This window comes from Molothrus ater, chromosome 3 (assembly GCF_012460135.2).
Source record: "Molothrus ater isolate BHLD 08-10-18 breed brown headed cowbird chromosome 3, BPBGC_Mater_1.1, whole genome shotgun sequence".
In the NCBI taxonomy this organism is placed as follows: Eukaryota; Metazoa; Chordata; class Aves; order Passeriformes; family Icteridae; genus Molothrus; species Molothrus ater.
Genome location: NC_050480.2, coordinates 25,600,687 through 25,619,699, shown reverse-complemented (window position 1 = coordinate 25,619,699; position 19,013 = coordinate 25,600,687). Strand labels below are relative to the sequence as shown.

At 36.1% G+C, this 19,013-nt stretch overlaps 1 protein-coding gene across 1 annotated transcript; it reads right to left on the bottom strand.

The window, feature by feature from the left end:
• Positions 1 to 345: 345 nt before the first annotated feature.
• DYNC2LI1 (dynein cytoplasmic 2 light intermediate chain 1) lies at positions 346 to 18,528 on the bottom strand. The gene is made up of 13 exons (XM_036380790.1): positions 18,446 to 18,528; positions 17,547 to 17,664; positions 17,112 to 17,146; positions 16,662 to 16,731; positions 16,493 to 16,581; positions 14,207 to 14,393; positions 11,695 to 11,763; positions 10,282 to 10,359; positions 8,747 to 8,823; positions 8,326 to 8,396; positions 7,728 to 7,825; positions 6,456 to 6,548; positions 346 to 1,647 (listed from the first exon to the last, which is right to left on the bottom strand). The coding sequence occupies exons 1-13, from the start codon at positions 18,457 to 18,459 to the stop codon at positions 1,579 to 1,581; spliced, it is 1,068 nt and encodes a 355-aa protein (XP_036236683.1). The 5' UTR covers positions 18,460 to 18,528; the 3' UTR covers positions 346 to 1,578.
• Positions 18,529 to 19,013: the final 485 nt, after the last annotated feature.

Here is a 19,013-nt window from a genome sequence, read left to right as displayed (position 1 = left end):
ATTTTAATCTTATACACACTATGCAACTGATAAGTACAGGATCTTGAAGCAGTATCAAAGTTACCCAAGTTGGTTTTGCCTTGTAATTGATAGTAAATCAGTGAAGACAGGTTATTTATATCAATTCTTTCTTTTCACTGTCAAGTTCTAATCTTGTTTTGGAAGCAGTTTATGAATTACAAGGAAAAAAAAATGTTTGTTTAATAATGTTTTGCTTTTATTTAATAAAATGTCAATTTAACTAGGGAAAAAGTATGAAAGTTGTTTGTCAGAAGCAATGCTATTTTCATCTTTGGAAATTTTTCTCATGGGCCTTTCAAAACTGAAAACATAACAGACACAGAATTCCTAAATTTTGTATCTTATTTTCATGTTCTGTGAAGAAATTAGTTTTTGCAGAGAGATAGATTTCTCCAAGGACATAAGTATATTTGTATCTTAAAATTCTGTAATTATATAGCTAGTTTTATATGATAATTTCGAGAAGAGGCAGTTCATAACAAGGAATTTTAAATCCAATCCTCAAGGTAATACAGTGTTTCCACTTAAGTGTATTTTTCTAGTATCTTTATGTAAAATATTCTGAGATATAAATGTTGTTATCAGAAAAACATCTGGTGAACGAATATGTTAAAAATAACAAATAGTTTTAAATAGCTGGAAGGATACCAGATTAGTCTGTCTCTCCCATTTTTATGAGCATGTAGGGTTGATCTGGTTTGCCAGTGACTGTTCAGACATTCACTCTCTGACAAGTCTGAGCTCTCAGGAGACACCTCTGGCTTTAATCTGGATTGTCCTGTGGATTCTCAGAACACTCAGTGCATCTCACACTAGAGAGGTGTACATGGACAAAAACCCATTCCTGCTGTAGGCTGAATGTGAATCAATAATACTCTCAGCACTAACCAAGTATCTGTCAAATTAATTAGACTGACTTCCTAGCATTTGAATATATGACAGAAACATCCATCTTGTAAACTCTGTGTGACATTATACATTGCAGGAAGTAAATCCTGTATTAAACTGTATTATTCTGTGACAGAGAGAATGCACACTTCTGAATTCAGGTCAAAGAACGTTTTAACTCCACTTCTGCCAGTTTTAGGGTTTTTTTATTTATTCAAATATATCAAACAATTATGCAAGTATTTCTTAAGCTTTGGTTTTGAACTACAAAAAGATGCCTAGACACTACATAATCTCATATTTTGGGTGTGAAAACTTGTTTATATTTAAATATACGCATAGCGTAGAAGTATTCACAAGTAAATCAAATAATGTGATATAAATGAGGTTGAACTGACTAATGCCAGTCTTCATATACAAACCCATGTGAGAGCAATCTAGAATTCCTTTCTCCCCACTTTTTAAAACTCTTTGCCAGTGCCAAGATAAATTAATTTAGACTGTGAATAAACAGCTCCTTTTATAAAAATAACAATAGGGATGCTTGATAAATACCAACTTCATAGTTTGATATTATATATTTTCAACTGCATTAGATGAAATTGCTAAAGGAATGTAAAAATTATAAAAATAATTGTGTAAATGGTGTTAAACTGAAGACAGAGCGATTCATCCATCGGAGTCAAAATCCATTTCTTTCCAGGATTTAGAGGCATTTCTTTTGTATTGTTCAAGTTCCTAAAAAGAAACATAAATACATATTAAGCTAATTTTCTCATTACTAAAAGTCTCCAGAAACTTCATGTATTTATTTGGGAAATGTATGTATGTACAAACACTTTTCACTGAAGAGGAGGTGTAGTGTATTTCTTTATTTAACAAAATTATCCTAGAAGTGCTATGAATTTTGCCACAATTGCTGTAATGTAGGGAGCTACATTTTGTGTACTTTAGATCAGCAGAGTACTAGTAAGGTAGACAAATGACCTCATCTCAGTCAACTGGGAGCACTGAAGCCTGTAATAGGAGTTTCTAGCACAACTACAAACAACAGTTTCCTCTGCTGAATTTTATGTAGGGGTGTGTACTGTCAGGAGTCATTTCTAAAGATTTTTTTCAGCAAAAATCTTCATGCTAGCATTATGCTATGATTGTTTTGTGGGTGCAAGTGTAGGGGGCAGGGATCAGATTTACAAAGAAAACATAATTGTAATTTAAATGTGCTTTCAATGTGATATGAATGCTTTAAACATAATTAGTGCTAGCAACTTATCACAGATATCTCAACATTGGCATAAAGTGGGCTTAAATTTTTTTTAAAACATTAATGCTTCTGTACTTCTGTGTTTCTGTAAATTCTTCATTTGTCAAATGGGGAAGATCACACCTAATCTCATAAAGGGATTGGGAAGAAAGACTTAACTGATGTTTGTGAGGCACTCAGATAAGATAACATTACCACACACTCTCAGAAAAAAAAAATTAATACTTTTGTGTTCATTGAAGTGTCTGAATGGCAGGTTGAAAAATAAGGTACATAAAGAATAAGGATGATGAAAAGAAATACTGAACAATTGAATTGAGACATCAGCAAAATAGTATATGATCATGTAATTAAAGACAATACTACAATGTCTACAAACAAGAAGGAAAAATTAAGATTGGAGGAAAAGCCTTAATTGTTGCATTTCCTCTGTTCTGAGTGACTGATATGGCTTCAGCTTTCCTTTTGATGCAGTTTCTTACTGGAAGTGCCCTCAATCTGGAACATGGTGAAAGCAACCAAGTACTGAAACACTAATTAAAAGTCTTAAGGACAAAAACTTTGGTAGAAAATTTAATAACAGTGCTCTAATAGTGCTCTTTAATTTGGTTTAAAAATGAAATCTTTTTTTACCCATTTGGACATGCGTTCATGTGAAAACAAGAAAGCTTGTTCTTGGCAGCTAAGTAAATATGCTAAATAACTTTTTCTCTTATGAAGACTAGCATATGTCCTGGAGAAAATTAAAGGTGGTACTGCTCTGTTATGCAGGTTAAGGTAGAGGCCTATTATATTTGTGTGACCAAGGGCTCATGGCACAGTATGAAATCTTCGGTTTTGTGGAATGAGACTGAAATGGTCTCCTGAAGTTCAGCAATATGATAATGCCAGCAAAGTATGCTGAAAGAATATGGCTCTCAGTCTGTCGGCCAGCACAGTCCCCATGTCCCTGCAGATCTGACATGGAGGTGACATTTGGTTGTGAGTTGATTAGGCTGCTGCAATTTTAGGGGAAATGCAACTATTCTTCCTTGTGAGATGCAGAATCTTCTTGTGTTTATGACTTTTTAAGTCCTAACAGTTCATTAAGATTTGCTTCCATGACTTTTCAGCTGACACCAAATGGCACCAGGCATCTACTTTTTTTGACCTCACTTCATGGCTTGAGGCTTCAGCTAGAACTGGCACCAATCCCTGAAGTAATAGCTCTGTGTAACAAGGACCAGTCACTGTGAACTTTGGCACCGCATCATTTCTGAAGCACATGAGTAGGAGGCTCTCCAGGTCATTGAGCTCAAGGTTGAGCTTTATCTGTTGCATCAATGAATGAAGCTGCAGTCAAATGTCCAGATCAAAAGGTCCAAGCACCTATTTTGAGCATTAGTAGTGAAGGCATATCAGGAAACAATGAAAAACCTTCAAAAAGACACCATAGAGTACTTACATCTGTGGCAGAAAGCATTTCTAAAGGAAAGAGAACAGACATTCCCATGTGCCAGGCTCTCACTAAATGCCACAAACATTTAGAAGGAACTAAGAAACAAGACTTTCATGCTCCCCATAGGTGCTCACTGATGCAGGTGTATATATGTAGCTCTAATCAGAAATATTATTTTAAAAGGTCCCACTCTTATTCAGGTTATGTGTGTACCAAAAACCAAATTAAGGTGACCTGAAAGCATCAAAAGCTAAAAAGCTAACAGGGAAACAGGGAATGGACAGAGGATGACAAGTTTGCCATGTGGTTTATCTATGAAGAATTGACCAAAACCTAGACACTTAAGGCCTAATAACTATGCAGATGATTTTTTTTTTTTTTTGAATCTTGAAAGCCCTGCAAAACCCACAAAATTCCAGTAATTCCTGGAGAAAATCTGCTAGTTAAGAATTACATTAGAGATACAAATTTCAAAAGGTTCCCTGGTGTTGTATTCTCTCTCAGAGCTTAACTACAGGGAATGAAAAGCAGCAAACAATTCCAACAGCACTATTTAATATAAGCCTCTGCTATGTATGTCTGTGGGGCAAGAACTAGGAAAAGAATTCTGAAAAGACATAGTTGAGAAAGAGAGATGTGCTCCATCTTGAAGGAAGGCACAGTGAGGAAAAGACGGCCTCAGAGAGCTTTCCAGAGCAAAAATGTTAAGAAAGAAAGTGGTACATCTCATAGTTAACTCTGAAAATATTAAGGAGGCAAAATAATCTGGTCTAAAAGAAAACAGTTATGTCAGACTGCTGATGAGCTGAACTCTAAACTTCTACAGCCAAACAGCATCTCAGATAAATGCTGGCTAACAGTACCTTGGAGTCAGCCAGAGACTTCCTTGATTTTTTTTTTAAACTGTTTTCTTATTTTATACTCAGGAATTAGAATTCAGTCTTTTACTCTGCTAGAATGCAGGCAAATACTTCAATCAGAATTCCAAAGTTGGAAATGATTTATTTAAACTTTGTATTATTGCCACAGTTATCTGTAAATCTATTATGGTATTATCGAGCAGTCCTGATGAGGACTCAGTCAGTCAGCTATTGCTGGCTCTTCTATCAGATGCAGTGACAGGGGCTGTGTTTTGCTTCCCTTGCTGGTTTTGTGCTTCTTTTTCTATTGAAGCTTATCTTTGAGATAAGTAAGCAAATAGGCTATCATCTGTAGTCCAAAGTAACATTAATTAACCGAAAGTAACCCAGAAAAGTGGTAACATGAAAACATTCACTGTCATCACATGATACTTCTAATTTTGCATTAGGTCCCATGATTTCATTAGCAACACCTTGCATATTGACCATCTTAAAATACTGGCCCTCCTATGCAATAGGTACCATGAGACTCTATAAAGAATGTCAGACACATGAGGAATTTAAAAAGTTACTTAAAAATACGAATTTTGTGCTGCTTTCCATTGAACTGGAAAACTGAAGGACACTTCAAGAAACACTGCAACTAGAAAGTTCTTTTCTTTTAGATACATATTTCTGGCTTGGTGCAATTCAAATTCTTAGTACAAAACATTTTAATAATGTGCAAATAATCTTGTAAAAATTAAACTTCATGATAAAAACTTAGGAAATAACTGCAGATAACAGAAGTAATTTTCTCTTTAATGCTCAAATTACTTGTAGTAGTCCAACAAAAAGAAGCTATAATGGTTTGCAATGCCCTTGAACAGATTAAGATTCTAAAAGCCTGTCTCTTTTGTTTAAAAACAGAAAACTATTAATTTCCTGTATGATTTAATCAATACATACCAGTATCTTCTTTTGCAACACATTATTATGTAAAAATAACAAACCTAGTACACTATATAGTTCTTTTGAGATATGTAGCTATACTATGTTTATATTATAAATTCCAAGAGCAGTGTGCTTTACAAATTTTAATGATTTCTAGGACTACTCTTGATGTGACAAATTCAGAACTGATACCTACATCAACAGGATATTGCAGGTAATGTGCAGGTTCAAAGGCTGCAGGGGATTTTTGAAATTGCTTTATTCTTTGGATAAATCTTGATTTTAGGAGACCCATACCTATGAACATACCCATACTGATGAAAACTGTTCTATACAGTACTGCTACTCAGCTGATGTTATATACTGTTAGCTGTAAGGCAGTTATTTAACCTTCACCTGGTTTGCCACAGAATTTTTCTATAAAATTAATTCCCCACTAATCTAGAGAAAGGCAGAAACTCTTCAAAATTTTTAAGAAAAAATAGAAGACCCTTTCCCCATTAAAGGTCTTTCCTGGAATTCAGGGGTTAAGCCACATGTCATCACTCTGTGGAATAATTCCATTCACTCTAGTTAAGATAAAATGTCCATAGCCTGCAAAGTCAAGTTAGAAATGTTATCATCTTTCCAGTTTAAATAAGTTTTGAAGGAGAAAGACAGAAGAGTCCTCACCACATACCTTGATATTGCTTCCCACACTTTGTTAGTCAACACTCAAATGAGAGTACAGAGTGAAGAAATGAGGAAATGGCTGTCAAGAAAGCTTCAAAGTTTATTTTAGTGAGTTAACTTTAGAGTACAGTTTGAGGGAAAATTTGAATTCTTAATTTCTAAAGAAACTCAGAGCCAAAACATTGAGATCTAACAATGGTCTACAGGCTTAGTATCTTAACAATGGGAAAAAAACCTCACAACCAACTCCTAAACTGAAATCTAAAGCTGAAGTTATTTAAGGGCAAAAAGGGGAGGTATGAGTAATACTATTAGTTCAGCAGTGCTGGTGGTTCTGGAATACCTGACTATGAACAGCATTTAGAGAATTACCACACACCTGGTTTTTCTGAGCTCTCATGACATCAACTTCATACTCAGCATATTGACTATCCTGTGCAGGGTCCTTGGTATCTTGTAAATCAGAGAAACTCTAAAAAGAGAAAAGACAAAACCCCAAATGATACAATTTATCTTCTTTTAATAAGAAAAAGCCACACATAAAAATTAAAGTATTTGCTTTTAATACAAATTAAAAGCTTGAATTTATGGAACAATTTTGTGCTACACGACACAGATTAGTTTAAAAAAAACCTGTCAGTAAAATGAAGAAAAAATAAGAGTGCAGCTAGATTCTAACGGGCAGAAAATATTCTTATGTGGTGGCTGGTTATTATTCTTGAGCATCAAAATGAAAATATCCTTTCTGGTCCATGATGTTAGGGCACAGTTGAGGTTGCCCTTGATAAACTATTTAATACTCATGACTAGAATTCAGTCCTGGTTATCAGAAGCATTACTTCAATAGCTGAGGAAACTGATTGCTATCTTTACCAAATATCTGCATTTTCATTTCCTAGCCTTGAGTGAACTGTAACTTGAATTCCAAAGAAGCAAATGCACTAATAGTAAGAAAAACTATCAAATGAGGAGGGGGTTTTTAAATGTTGTCCTGCATATATCTCCTTAATCATATCAAATGGAAAGTAGCAAGAAGGCAATAATACCAGTGATAGAATAAAATAAAGCAGAATTCTACTTCCTAGGTGAGGCAATGGAAAAAGAGGGTTACAATGTATAAAAACAGCTTCAAAGGTAAAGGCTGCTGTGGAACCAAAACAGGAGACTGTGAATTTATTTGGCCAATGTTTAAATCTTTAATTAGACTGATACACTGATGAACAGCCATGGAGCTTGCCAGATGAGAAGTGTATTCATTTCTCCAGCTGCTTCAGGGGGAGTTCAGGGGGTACTTGGAGGGGTTGGGTGCAGGAGGAAACATTTGTTTATTGTGTTTTTAAAGGCTATGAGGAAAAATAACATGAAAACTAACACTTCTCTATAGTTTCTAATTTCTAGTTTCATTAGTCTTTATCATGTTGGGGCATTTTATACTAAGAAGAGCATCTTTCATAATTTCTACATGTAGGAAGGTGACTGAAGATGTAGAAGCACTACTACATATAAGCCTTTATCTTTTAAAAATGTATTAAAGAGAACTGCTAAGTGAGACTGAAATTCCAGTCAGTGGACTTGAAAGACAAAAAGGAGCAGGGATATTGCTGCTGTTCTGTGAGGAAATCAGCTGTTTGCATGGCATATCCATCCCTACCTTGGGAGGAAATGTTTTCTCAAATACTTTTTTCCATAGTTCCAAAGGCGTGTTGGCACGCATCTTTCCAAGATCACTGTCAGAGGCAGGTGGTGGTCCTGAGGATCACAGCACACATAAGACAAGTGTGTTGTCATAACAACATAAATCACAGAATAATTTTGCATAATGAACCATCTAATTTGGTATTTTACCTTCTACACTGACAAGCTGCAACAAGTTTGAAAAAACCATTGATCTCCTACCATGAAATGGGCTGAGAGGTTTTGTATATTTTTCAAACATTGTTTGAAAAAAACATTGATCTTCTACCATGAAATGGGCTGAGAGGTTTTGTATATTTTATTTTCTTTCAGATCTAAGCTTATTGGTACTTTACTATTTTACATAGTCCAGAGACTTTATTAAACTACCTAACAAACCTGCACAAGTAATTCTCAGTAATATACTGAATCATGATTTTAAAATCTGTAAGTTATTTCCTTCAGTAATCTGTTAAAACTGATACTGATGTGCTGTAATTTATCAATTTGCTTAAAATGTTTTTCTTGTTTTCAAAAGAATTAAGCAACAAACAATGAAAAGGAAATGTTCTAACCTATTTGGCTCATGGAATCCAGGCCTGCTGGTATAAAGAGAGGTTTGCTGGGATCCACTGATACAGACTTGCTAAACAGAAAAAAAGAAAATATATCAAGTGAGCATTTAGCAATCAACAAAAAAACCCACTATTCTAGCCAAGACTAGAGTCTTACTGGGGTTTGCATATAAATCATGTAAATAAAATAGTACTCAATTCCAGTGGTAACCACGTTTTTCATTCATCGGTTTCAGGATCAAAACTAGGAGTTATCACTGTTCTTAGCAGAGATAGGCAGCTGAGTCACAGAAGTCCAAGTCCATGAACAAAAATCTTTCAGAGATAATATTTAATTTTAGAAGTTTTTATTATTAAAATACTTTTATGAAGTAATTTTATGCTCTGAGCAAGACATTTAATAGTTGAACAATAATGTTACCTTTTATCGTAGCCAAATGCCAAGTGATTAATAAGAGCACGGGCTTTCAGCAGGAGAGCCTCAGATTTACTGGTAAACTAAATGAATCAGAAAACAAATTATACATTAGGAACTTCCATCATAGGTATATTGCATTTTGCCATCTACAAAGAGAATGGAGCCTTTCTAATTAATACCTGACCCAAATAAATTTGGTATATGTTCACTGAATTGACTAGAATAAAAATAAAATTCCCTTTCAAAAACATGAATGTATTTGCTACTGAATATCAAGAAAGATTAAAAAGTAGAATAAATAAAGATTAAAGACTCATTTTTAAAATACTGATTCAAAACTTTTGAAATATGCACATTACGAAACACAAGTCTCTTCGCCAAGACGAATGATTTAAGATTTTAAATTGCATTAAATATTATCCAGAATATCATAAACATTTAGAAATGTAATGAATAACTATATAATTGTCTTAAAACAGCTTAGAAGGGGCAGAATGGTACAGATTTACCAGAAAGCAATTTTCAAAATATATTCTCAAACAACATGCTTCTTCTTGTCTAAGGGCTTTTGTATCCTAACAGATTTGTGTCTTTGGGAAAGAAGTCAGATCTGTGCTGTGAGAAATTAGATTTCTCCTTCTCATTTCAATGACAATCAGGATTAAGCAGACAAAGAGATTTATATTCTAATATTTAATTACAATAATGCTTAAATACTAAAAAACCTCCAACCAAGACAGTTGTACTCTCAGTTAACAAAAGACAAATTTATGTGTCAGAGTGAAAAAGCTTTACGTGCATGCAAAAGGACATACTGGGATTATAAGTATTCAAAGTAAACATAAGTTGTTTTGATAATCACTAAGCTACCATTAAATACTATTTATTACATAAATGATGGTTGCTACAATTAGACCCATCTTCTGATGCACAGTGAGCCCAAGATGCAGTGTTTTTGGACTGTGAATTTCAGCATGCATGTTTCTGTCTTTACTCAGACAATGATCTGAAAACTAAAATAAATCATTTTCATCATGTTGGCATCTTTCTACCCACTTTTGTAAGGAAGCTCCCGTCCTTCTTCAACACCCTAAGTGTAGTAATCTGGTATACATAAACTACTGTGAAAATGAGCCAATGATTTTAAACCTACGAAAGCTCGGTCACTTGATCTAAGTTCATGCTTCTACCAAAAGGCTCAGCTCCCTAATTCAATCTAAGGCAATCACTTTTGCCTGTTCTCCTTTCTTGTACCAAAAAAAGAATTGCCCAAGATGCAGTAAATTCAATGCAAGAACTAAGCTGGCTAACAGGTAACTATTTTCATTCTGTGTTTGTTGATACTGGGAATTGTGTAGTTTGTTTGCTCACAAGGTATGTCACTGGGTCAACAGATAGCCTCACGAAGAAAGCTACTGTAAAACCAATTAAATCCCATTTTCTCTAGGAGTTTTATAGTATCATTTTAAAAAATATTGTTTTGTAACAGAAATATTGTTCATCTTCTCTCTTCTTAAATAGAAAGTGAAAATACATACCACTAATGAGGCTCCATAATAATGTGAAACAAATCGAAGTGTCTTGCTTATTATTTTCCTCATTTCAGAGTCAAACTCCTGAAAAAGTTGATAGTGGAACATAGATGTAAGAAAAAACCCCAAAATACTACAGTTAAAACTTTTCCTTTTTTTATATAAACTGCAGTGCACTTAAGCTACAATATATAAGGCTTTCAGCTGTCAGCATAATTATATCTTAAGACAGAATCAGTAACAGCCTACTCTAAAAAGAAATGTCACAATTTCTCTTTGTTTCTTTTTTACAGATGAAGCCTAATTCAGGCAATATGTTAGCCCAGGAAAAGTTTTTAAATTGAGAATGTACATTTAATTTTCAATTTATTTGTTTGATATTATTTTAAATTTTTACCAGTAGAAATGTTGCCTACTAGAAGAATAAGATTTTTTTTTCTTTTTGTGAAAATATTTAAGTAAATCTTTGGGTATATGCTGTCGAAATTCTAATACCTGCAAGATTGGAAAGGTGCATCAAAATACCTTTTCACCCACGTCTGTTTCATCTAAGATCATACAGATGGCGTTCCCTGGATGAAATGGGTGAAAATTTGGTCCCAGTGATGCCTGCAGAGTCAATCCATAGAATCCATAGAATTCCCCAACAGAACCAGGCTGGCTTTTTGTCTTTATTACAAGAGAGTCATGGCTCAGCAAAAAGCTTTGGTATGAGAGAAGGCAAGTCCCTTATTAATAAAGAATTCAGTAACTCAGAGAGTCAGCCAGGTATCAAGTGCACTGTGTAGCCATCCAGAGAAGCACAGGCTGCCAGCACAACTGCTAAAAATCAAACATATTGTCCTGGTTTCTCATGATCAAGTGCAGTGAATATGCATTTGTTAGGGATTTTTATGGCCTGGGAGACAATCCAGCAGTACTATGACATTTCTTTCCTCCCCTCCATAAAAAATGCAATTTCTCACTTGTCTCTAGAAACTTAGGAAGTACTTTAAAATAAATTCTAGACTGAAGCTGCCACCAAAAAAAATTTGATCAGCTGTCTTGAGATACACCCCTCTTTCACTGCCATAAACTTACAGCTGCTGTCACAAAGGACACCTGGAGCTGGATTTCTCTCATTCTAAACGGAAATCATCCATGTGGTGTTTTCTTGTAGAGACACAAGTTGCTGCAGAACCCAAAAGGGAAGCATTTTCTATGTACATCTCAAAAGTCATCAGTTTGGGGATGTTTTGTGAAGGAATGACAGTATCCCTTCCTTAATGCTGTTGGATGGAAATTTTTTTTTTTTGTGCTAGAAGACTGGCTGTCCACACTTTAGTTCAAAAGATTACTATTATATTAGTAAAATTGTAGTATATAGAATATTTATTGAGAATAATTTAATTATTAAAAAGGTACTTAAGTATTACTTACATGAAAAATATCGTATTTGCTTCCAATTATCACCAAGGGTATTGGAAAAGGGTCAACTAATGCACTGTCCTGTTAAAAAGATATAGGACAGTTAAGCTCTGTAAACAAACTGTAAAAGATTGCAATTGTTAAAGCAGCTGAAAGAGGTTAAAATAAATTCACAGAAGACAACGTTTTCCAAACCTTAAGGTAGAGGAATCAACTTTATTGCAGTATCCATATTATATTCTACCATTTTCCCATTTTCTTCCTAAATGGTCAGGAAAAAAAAGAGGGCCTTTACACTATCTATAACATTATTAGATGGGAAAGGAAGAGAGGAAAAACCTCATGTATTCATAGAACACCTGCCTGGCTGGATTAGTAGAACTGGGTTTTTGACACGTTCACATTCTTTGGATAAAATCTAAAGGAATGCGGATAAAATCTAAAAGAATGCAGACAAAATCTCAAGAAAAATATATGGAATTATTTGCTTGTGTCACACATTTGTCCTGCCCACATAATGTTTTCCAAACACTCAAGCAATATTTAATGTGTATTTCAAATGTTTGATATCATCACAAAGAGGAAACATCATCCAACAATCTTGAAAATGTGAATCAGTATCAATGGAGGAAAACAGGTCTAAAAGTCAGACTTATATGCTAAATAGCTAATGTGGCATAAAAATTTTAATAAGTGAATTACAAGAATTCTCAAGTGATCTGGAAGAGTTTGCTGTAGTCCATATGAAATGAGATAATCCCCTTGTGTGTTCAAGCAAATACTTATTCAAGCTGCTTTGGCTGCAGCAGTGCAAGAAAGATGAGTTGTAGCAGAGGTTGGTCCAGCTGCTCCCTCCTAACCCCAGGTATTTCACAGACAGGTTAAATGACAGGATGTTTACAGAAGCTGCACATACTGAGAATTCTCTGCTTGGAGAGGAGAAACAATGGCTTCACTCATACACTGTCAAAGAAATAGCTTTAAGCAAAACTATCACAACTTAAAAAGAGTATATAGAATATAAAATGGAAAAAAAAGTTTTCATTTCAAAACTAAGAGGAAAAATTTGGGAAAACATCAGAAACCTTAAAACTAGCATATTGAACCCTATTCAGGTTTTGACTGTGGAATTTATTTTTGACTGTGGAATAGTTTAGATGCATTCAGCCTTTTTAAGCAGGGTCTGCAATTGATATGTTTTATCATCATAGCAAAAAATTCTTTAGCCAGGCCGATGAAATATATCTTAGTCCTTAAAAATATAAGTATTTAATTGATTCCTTTTTATAATAAAAATAGGTTTAGCCATTAAAAGGCACATAAAGATCTCCATAAACTATCATTTAATTTGACTATAAAAGATAGTATTTTTTTCTAATAAACTGACACAATTTTTCTTTGAACAATGATGAAAGGAAGAAGAGAACCAAACAGTAATATAATACTTTATTTGCGTTATTGATGTCTTTGATAATGGAAGATAAACAGAAATTTTAGTTCAGAAGATATAATTGTGCTTAATACAGTGCAAGAATAACAAGTTTTCTTAACAAATAATAGCATTATTATTTTTTTTTATTGCAATAAGCTTGCAATTTTCTGATATGTAAAACCCTATATGAAACTAGACACTGTGGTCATAAATTATTGCCATTTATTTGTGCATGTAGGTGTTATCTTTTTGTAAATTACCTTCTCTAAAAGTAAAAACCAAAATAATCCCAATATCAAACTCCATATGCTAACACTATGGAGTGCTGCATATGTTGCTTTCTCATATATTTTGAGTTACTTTTAAATTTCTGAGCTCTACAAGCACTTGCTGTATTGAAGCATTTTATAGAAGTTACAGTAACTAGATTTACATGCCAGGTCTTTGAATTGTTGAATACTTATTTATGCATTATATACACACAACATTTGCAGAGGTTTTACGCACAATGACTTTTCCTTTCTATTGCGCATAATCTAGTTTAGCTTTTCCAGAGATTTAGTTAGCAATTATGTTTAAAGGACTGATGTTAACATTTCTGAAACTTTATAATTTAATTAGTTGTCAGATTATCAAAAGGCATTGAGTTTGTGATAGACATTTAAATAAATGCAAAGTATATAGTCATGTTGATGGCTGTTATAACTATATTCTTTGCTTAAATTTGTACCTTCAGCTAGTCTCTTGCTAGATGACTTTTGTACATTCTAGTTTTCATCTTCATTTTTAAAAGATGAGGGGGGAAAAAAGCAAACTGCTACTCTAAAACTATTTCTTTTGATTGGTGTAACATGCCATAACAATCACATTAGATATCTAACAAAAAGATATAAGAAACCTTCTTTCCTTGTTTCTGCTCTTATTGAATTTTTATTAAATTGCTATAATTTTCCAGTGAACAGGTTCATCTACATCAAATGGATTTTCAGTCATGCATAAAAATCTAAAAGAGTTGTTTATGATTTTCTAAAGCATTATCTTTAACTGTATAAAGGCCTGTGACATCTGGAGAAAATATTAGAAGTAACTTACAGGGTGATCCCTCTGCAGATTGTTCCACATTCTCTGTTTAATTTCAGCAGCTACTTCAGAGTTTGTCTTTTCTAGTTTGGTTAAAATTTTGTTCACGTGGTTCCTGGTGACCTGCAGAAGGCTCTCCATAGTACTCCAGAGTTCATTAGGTTTGGAGAGATCCAACACCAGAACTACAGCAAATGACCTATTAAATAGGTATTATTTGGTCACATATTTAGCACATGAGGCAGTCAGCATTTTCATACAAAACCACACCTGTACTGCAAATGTGAACATCTACCTGCTAAGACAGAATTAAATGTGACAGCAAAGCAAGATGGCTTTTAGGGATATTCTGCACTCTGAAGAAACCTTTCCCTTGTCTCTTGTACAGAACTATTATTTTGGCAACTTTCAATTGTTTTTGGGGACCGTCTTCAAACAGTAAAATGTGCAAATATCCTCAGCCCTGTAGTTCCCTCCTGTACAGCTGAGAATTTCTGCTGTTATGTACCCCTGCCGTCTCATAAGTTCATAAGTCTCCAACTCCAGACCAAGCAAGGTTAGCCAATGGCTAGGATCTTTCCTATTACCTGTATTCCCTGTATGCCTGGGAAAGTTCCATACTTTCATTATTCTTTTCTAGTATGAAATGAAGAAAACCTGGTTAAGGACAATATGCCATGTCATGGACTGTGACAGTTTGTTGGAACCTTGAATAGATGCCTGAGAAAAGTCTTCTGAAAGATAAAAGAGTACTCATGACATCCTTAGCTACTACCAGACTTTTAAAGGTGGATTGCTGATGGGAAATCTTTTATACCTGAAGTCCTCTCTTTCTAAAACCCTGCCTCCCAAAACACCAGCTGCATTTAAGTGCAACTGTAAAGGTCATGGAAAATGCAGTAATCTGAATGGATGCCATCATCTATCTCATTCTAACCTGACTTGAAAAAGGGGATTCTAGACCAGAGTGGTATTACAAAAGCGACAAAGCAAACTGAGTGTTCAATTTCACTTTAAAATGCTGTGGGAAAGAAAAATCTGGTGAAAAATCTCTTTATATAGATATACTTTGTCTCTTGAAACTAGATATACTTTATGGAACTTTTAAATAAGCAAATTGCTTGTGTACAATGATGAGAAAATCAGCAAAATGCACTTATATTTGTTGAAATAGTAGAATTTTTTCTGGCATGTTAAAATATTGCCTTGTGAACAGAAGTGAATTGTTCTTACAGAACATTGCTATCCCAGCAAAGAATCTTAAGATTCTCCACATCAGAAAATCCCTTATCAGTAAAAAAGGAAGAAAAAACTGATGGAGGTAGAGTTCAATTAATTTAATTAAGTCAGGGGCTGGAAAGTTATACTTAATTTTTTCTCTCCCAAGCTCTTCTAGAGACAAAGAGCTTAAGATGGCATAAGTGTTTTATTTTTATTCTTTCTGTCTTAGTCTCTCAGCAAATAATGGCATTATCTCAGTAGTCAAAACAGAAGCAAATATAGCTGATAAAAATGATATCCCTCCTTTTTCTTCGCCACAGAAGTTAAAGCTCAATACCAATGAAATAAAGCAATACATCGTAATACAAAACTTATCTTTTGATCCTTTTCTCCCCTTTCAACTCCCATTTTCTCTAATAAAAAACCATTAAAAGCACCCCCTATCACCTTGTCATTTCCTCATGCAAATTTTCATGCATTTCTTCTTATGCTATCCATTATTTTAATGGAATTTTTTTAAGTACATTCTCTTAATTTGATCAAAAGTTCTGTTTCCTTTTGTTTTCAAATAATTTCAGTAGCTCTGGTTCCTCCTGGAAACATCATCTCTCTGCTGCGAAATGACTTTTTCATTAAGAGGTCATATCCCAAAAATCCAAAGACTGTTTTTGTCACAGTTTTTGGCCTTGTTTTTCACCCTAAAATATCAGTCACAGAAAGAGCATCTATGTGTGCACATGGAAGAAGGAAGCAAGATTTTATTTTTCATATGTCGCCAAACTGTTGTTTTGCTCTTCACTGAGCATAAAGATATTATGTCTTATCTTTTTTCTGTATTTCTTGTTCTAAGGCCACCTACTTCCTCCATGTTTTGCTCAGATTACTTAGAACTTATTTAGGAGATGAAAAGGAAGACCAAAGCAAAGCATCGTGGTATTACAGTGATTCTTAGCAAAACCCTGTACGTGTTCTATCTTACACTTTGAAAGAGGTTTTCACAAAACAAAAAAGGTCTAGAGATTACTAATGTTTGAAGGAAAGCTCAAATAACTCTGGAATTGTAATATTTACACTTACCTTATGTTGTGGACAGTGATTGGTATTCGAATGAGTTCCATTAATGAGGTTCCACCACCTAGTTCCCAAAAATGAGCTACATCTTTAGGCTGCAAAAGAGTTTCTTTATGTTATTTTTAGGTGTGTGTATATACATATAAAGATATGGTAAATTATACTTTATACTCACTGAATTGTGTCTCCTTGCTCTTCTTCCAAAAGTATATTCCAAGGCTAATGTTGGCTTTGGAGACTCTTCCCTAAAGGAAAAGTAACTGAGTTTTGTCAAGATCTTCTAAAGAAAGGACGTTAATTCTGTGGTTACTAAATTGTATTTATCAGTCCATTCAGAATTTGGCTTAGAGACAGCAGTACAGAGAAGACACTTTTAGACAGGAGGTGTCAGGTACTGGAGACAGGAGAAGCAGCAGCACCAGCCCAAAGAAATTAATCATTTCAGCTGACACTGGAGAAGGACTGAAAGAATCACCTGAGAGGTTATAATGAAGGGAAATAAGTTCATTCCTAAATGATCAACCAGTCACAGAACACATCTGCATACATGCATTATGAATTATCACACAATATGACTGGTTTTTAATCTACAGCTGAAAACTGCTTTAAAATATTTAACACATACCTCTCAAGGCATCTCAGTATGATAGTGGTCTTTCCCTGGAAATTAAAAACAAAGAGGAACTCTACTGTACTGTCTTTAAAGCATAAAGTTGTATCACTAGGTCAAATTCATTTAACGTTCCAACAATAAAGTACCAGAAAACTGCAAATACATGTAACTGTTTGCAGCCTTATAGCAGAAACTCAAGTCCAAATTTCAGTCAGAATCAAGTTACTCTACTATTATTATAAGTATAAACTAATAGACATGACAAATATAGTAATAGGAACACCGTACTTAAAACAGACATTTGTGATCAATTAGACCTCTGCAGAATGAGACCATGAGATATTATGCCTTTAAAATTAAGTGAACCTTAACATCTGAAAATATGAGATGTTTTCCCTGACACAAATTACGTTTAAAAAGTGTAGAATTGTACAGTATTTAGATTACCCCAGTTTTGTTTCCCATAAATAATATTGATCTTTCCCAAACTTCCCCTGGCTTGACATCATCATCAGGATTTTCTCTCTTCTCCACTTCAGCTATAGCAAGATCCCATAAAGTATCACTAATTGGAAGAAAACAAAGCAAGAAGAAAATAATTAAACACCCACCTTAGGCCACTAATTCCTGAAAACATCTAAATTAAGGTTATTGTGGTGTAAATGATTATTATTATTCCACATCACCTGCTCTCTGCTTGTCGAAATACTTCTAACCAAACCAGCCGAAATGACATTCCTCAATAACCCCAGCAGCCACTTGTGGCACGTACTTAGCACGTACCAGCTGTACAGCGGGAGGCTTTGCTTGGAGTACATTTAATCACAGAATCACACAATCAGTTAGGTTGGGAAAGACCCTGAGATCATCCAGTCCAACCTGTGACCGAACACCACCAGACCGAGTGCCACGTCCAGGCTTTCCTTAAAGCACCTCCAGGGACGGTCACTGCAGCCTCCCCGGGCAGCCCACTGAGGCGCCGAGACACCTTTAGGAGGCTGTGTGGCGTGCCAGGCTTTCCAGCCTCTGGGGCCGGGCACGGCTCGGAGGGCTCGGGAGAGCTCCGGACGTGCGCTCGGTGTGCCGGGGAGCTGCTGCCCCCCGTGCTCAGGGTCACCTGCGGTCCCCTGCAGACCCCGGTTTTTGTGGGGTCCCTCACAGAAGCAACCGGGCAAGGGCCAAGCGTGCCCCGCCTGCCCTCGGCCGCGCTCGCTTTAGGGGTAGTGCCTGTTTTAGCACTCCTTCCCTCCCTCCCGCTTCCAGGCTGTCCTCCCCGGCCGCCGGCCCCTTCCCCCAGGGCAGCGGGAGCGATCCATGGTCTCCAGCTCGGGCACAGCTCCCGGTACCTGGCCTTGGGCATCGCTGCATGGGCCGCGGGCCCGGCTGCCCGTGGCCATGGGAACGGCGCGGGGCACGCCGGGAGCTGTAGTTCCGCGGGCTCGGCCCCGCCCGCCCCGCGGCCGCCCTCACAGGGAGGGGCCGTGTGGCGGCTCCGCCCGGGTCTCGCCTGGTGTCCTTGTCGTGGGACCCGCAGCTGCCGCTGTGTTAGGGGTTCCCGTGCCTCGGTCTCCTTGTCGTGGGACCCGCTGCTGCCGCTGTGTTCAGGGTTCCCGTGCCTCGGTCTCCTTGTCGTGGGACCCGCTGCTGCCGCTGTGTTCAGGGTTCCCACGGCTCCGTACCGGTGGCAGTGTGAGGGCGCTCGGGGGATCTCTGCTGTAGCCGCTCTTGTGAGGGGACAAAATACTGCAGCTGTGCAGGAAGCCAGGGATAAGTAAACAACACCGCCGGGAGTCTCATTTGACCTCGGCTCCTGATAAACTCAGGGTCCATAGTGAGCTTGGTTGCCAGCGCGGGGAGTGAAACGAGGCTTCAGTAGTTCCCGCTCCCTGTGAACTGCTGTGTAACACACTGTAA

Excerpts from the sequence above, each read along its gene's own strand:
- DYNC2LI1 (XM_036380790.1), bottom strand. Across the intron at positions 10,360-11,694 it reads GCAAATACGATATTTTTCAT|GAGTTTGACTCTGAAATGAG; the intron begins GTAAGTAATACT and ends CAACTTTTTCAG. Across the intron at positions 8,824-10,281 it reads ATTATGGAGCCTCATTAGTG|TTTACCAGTAAATCTGAGGC; the intron begins GTATGTATTTTC and ends TGATTCATTTAG.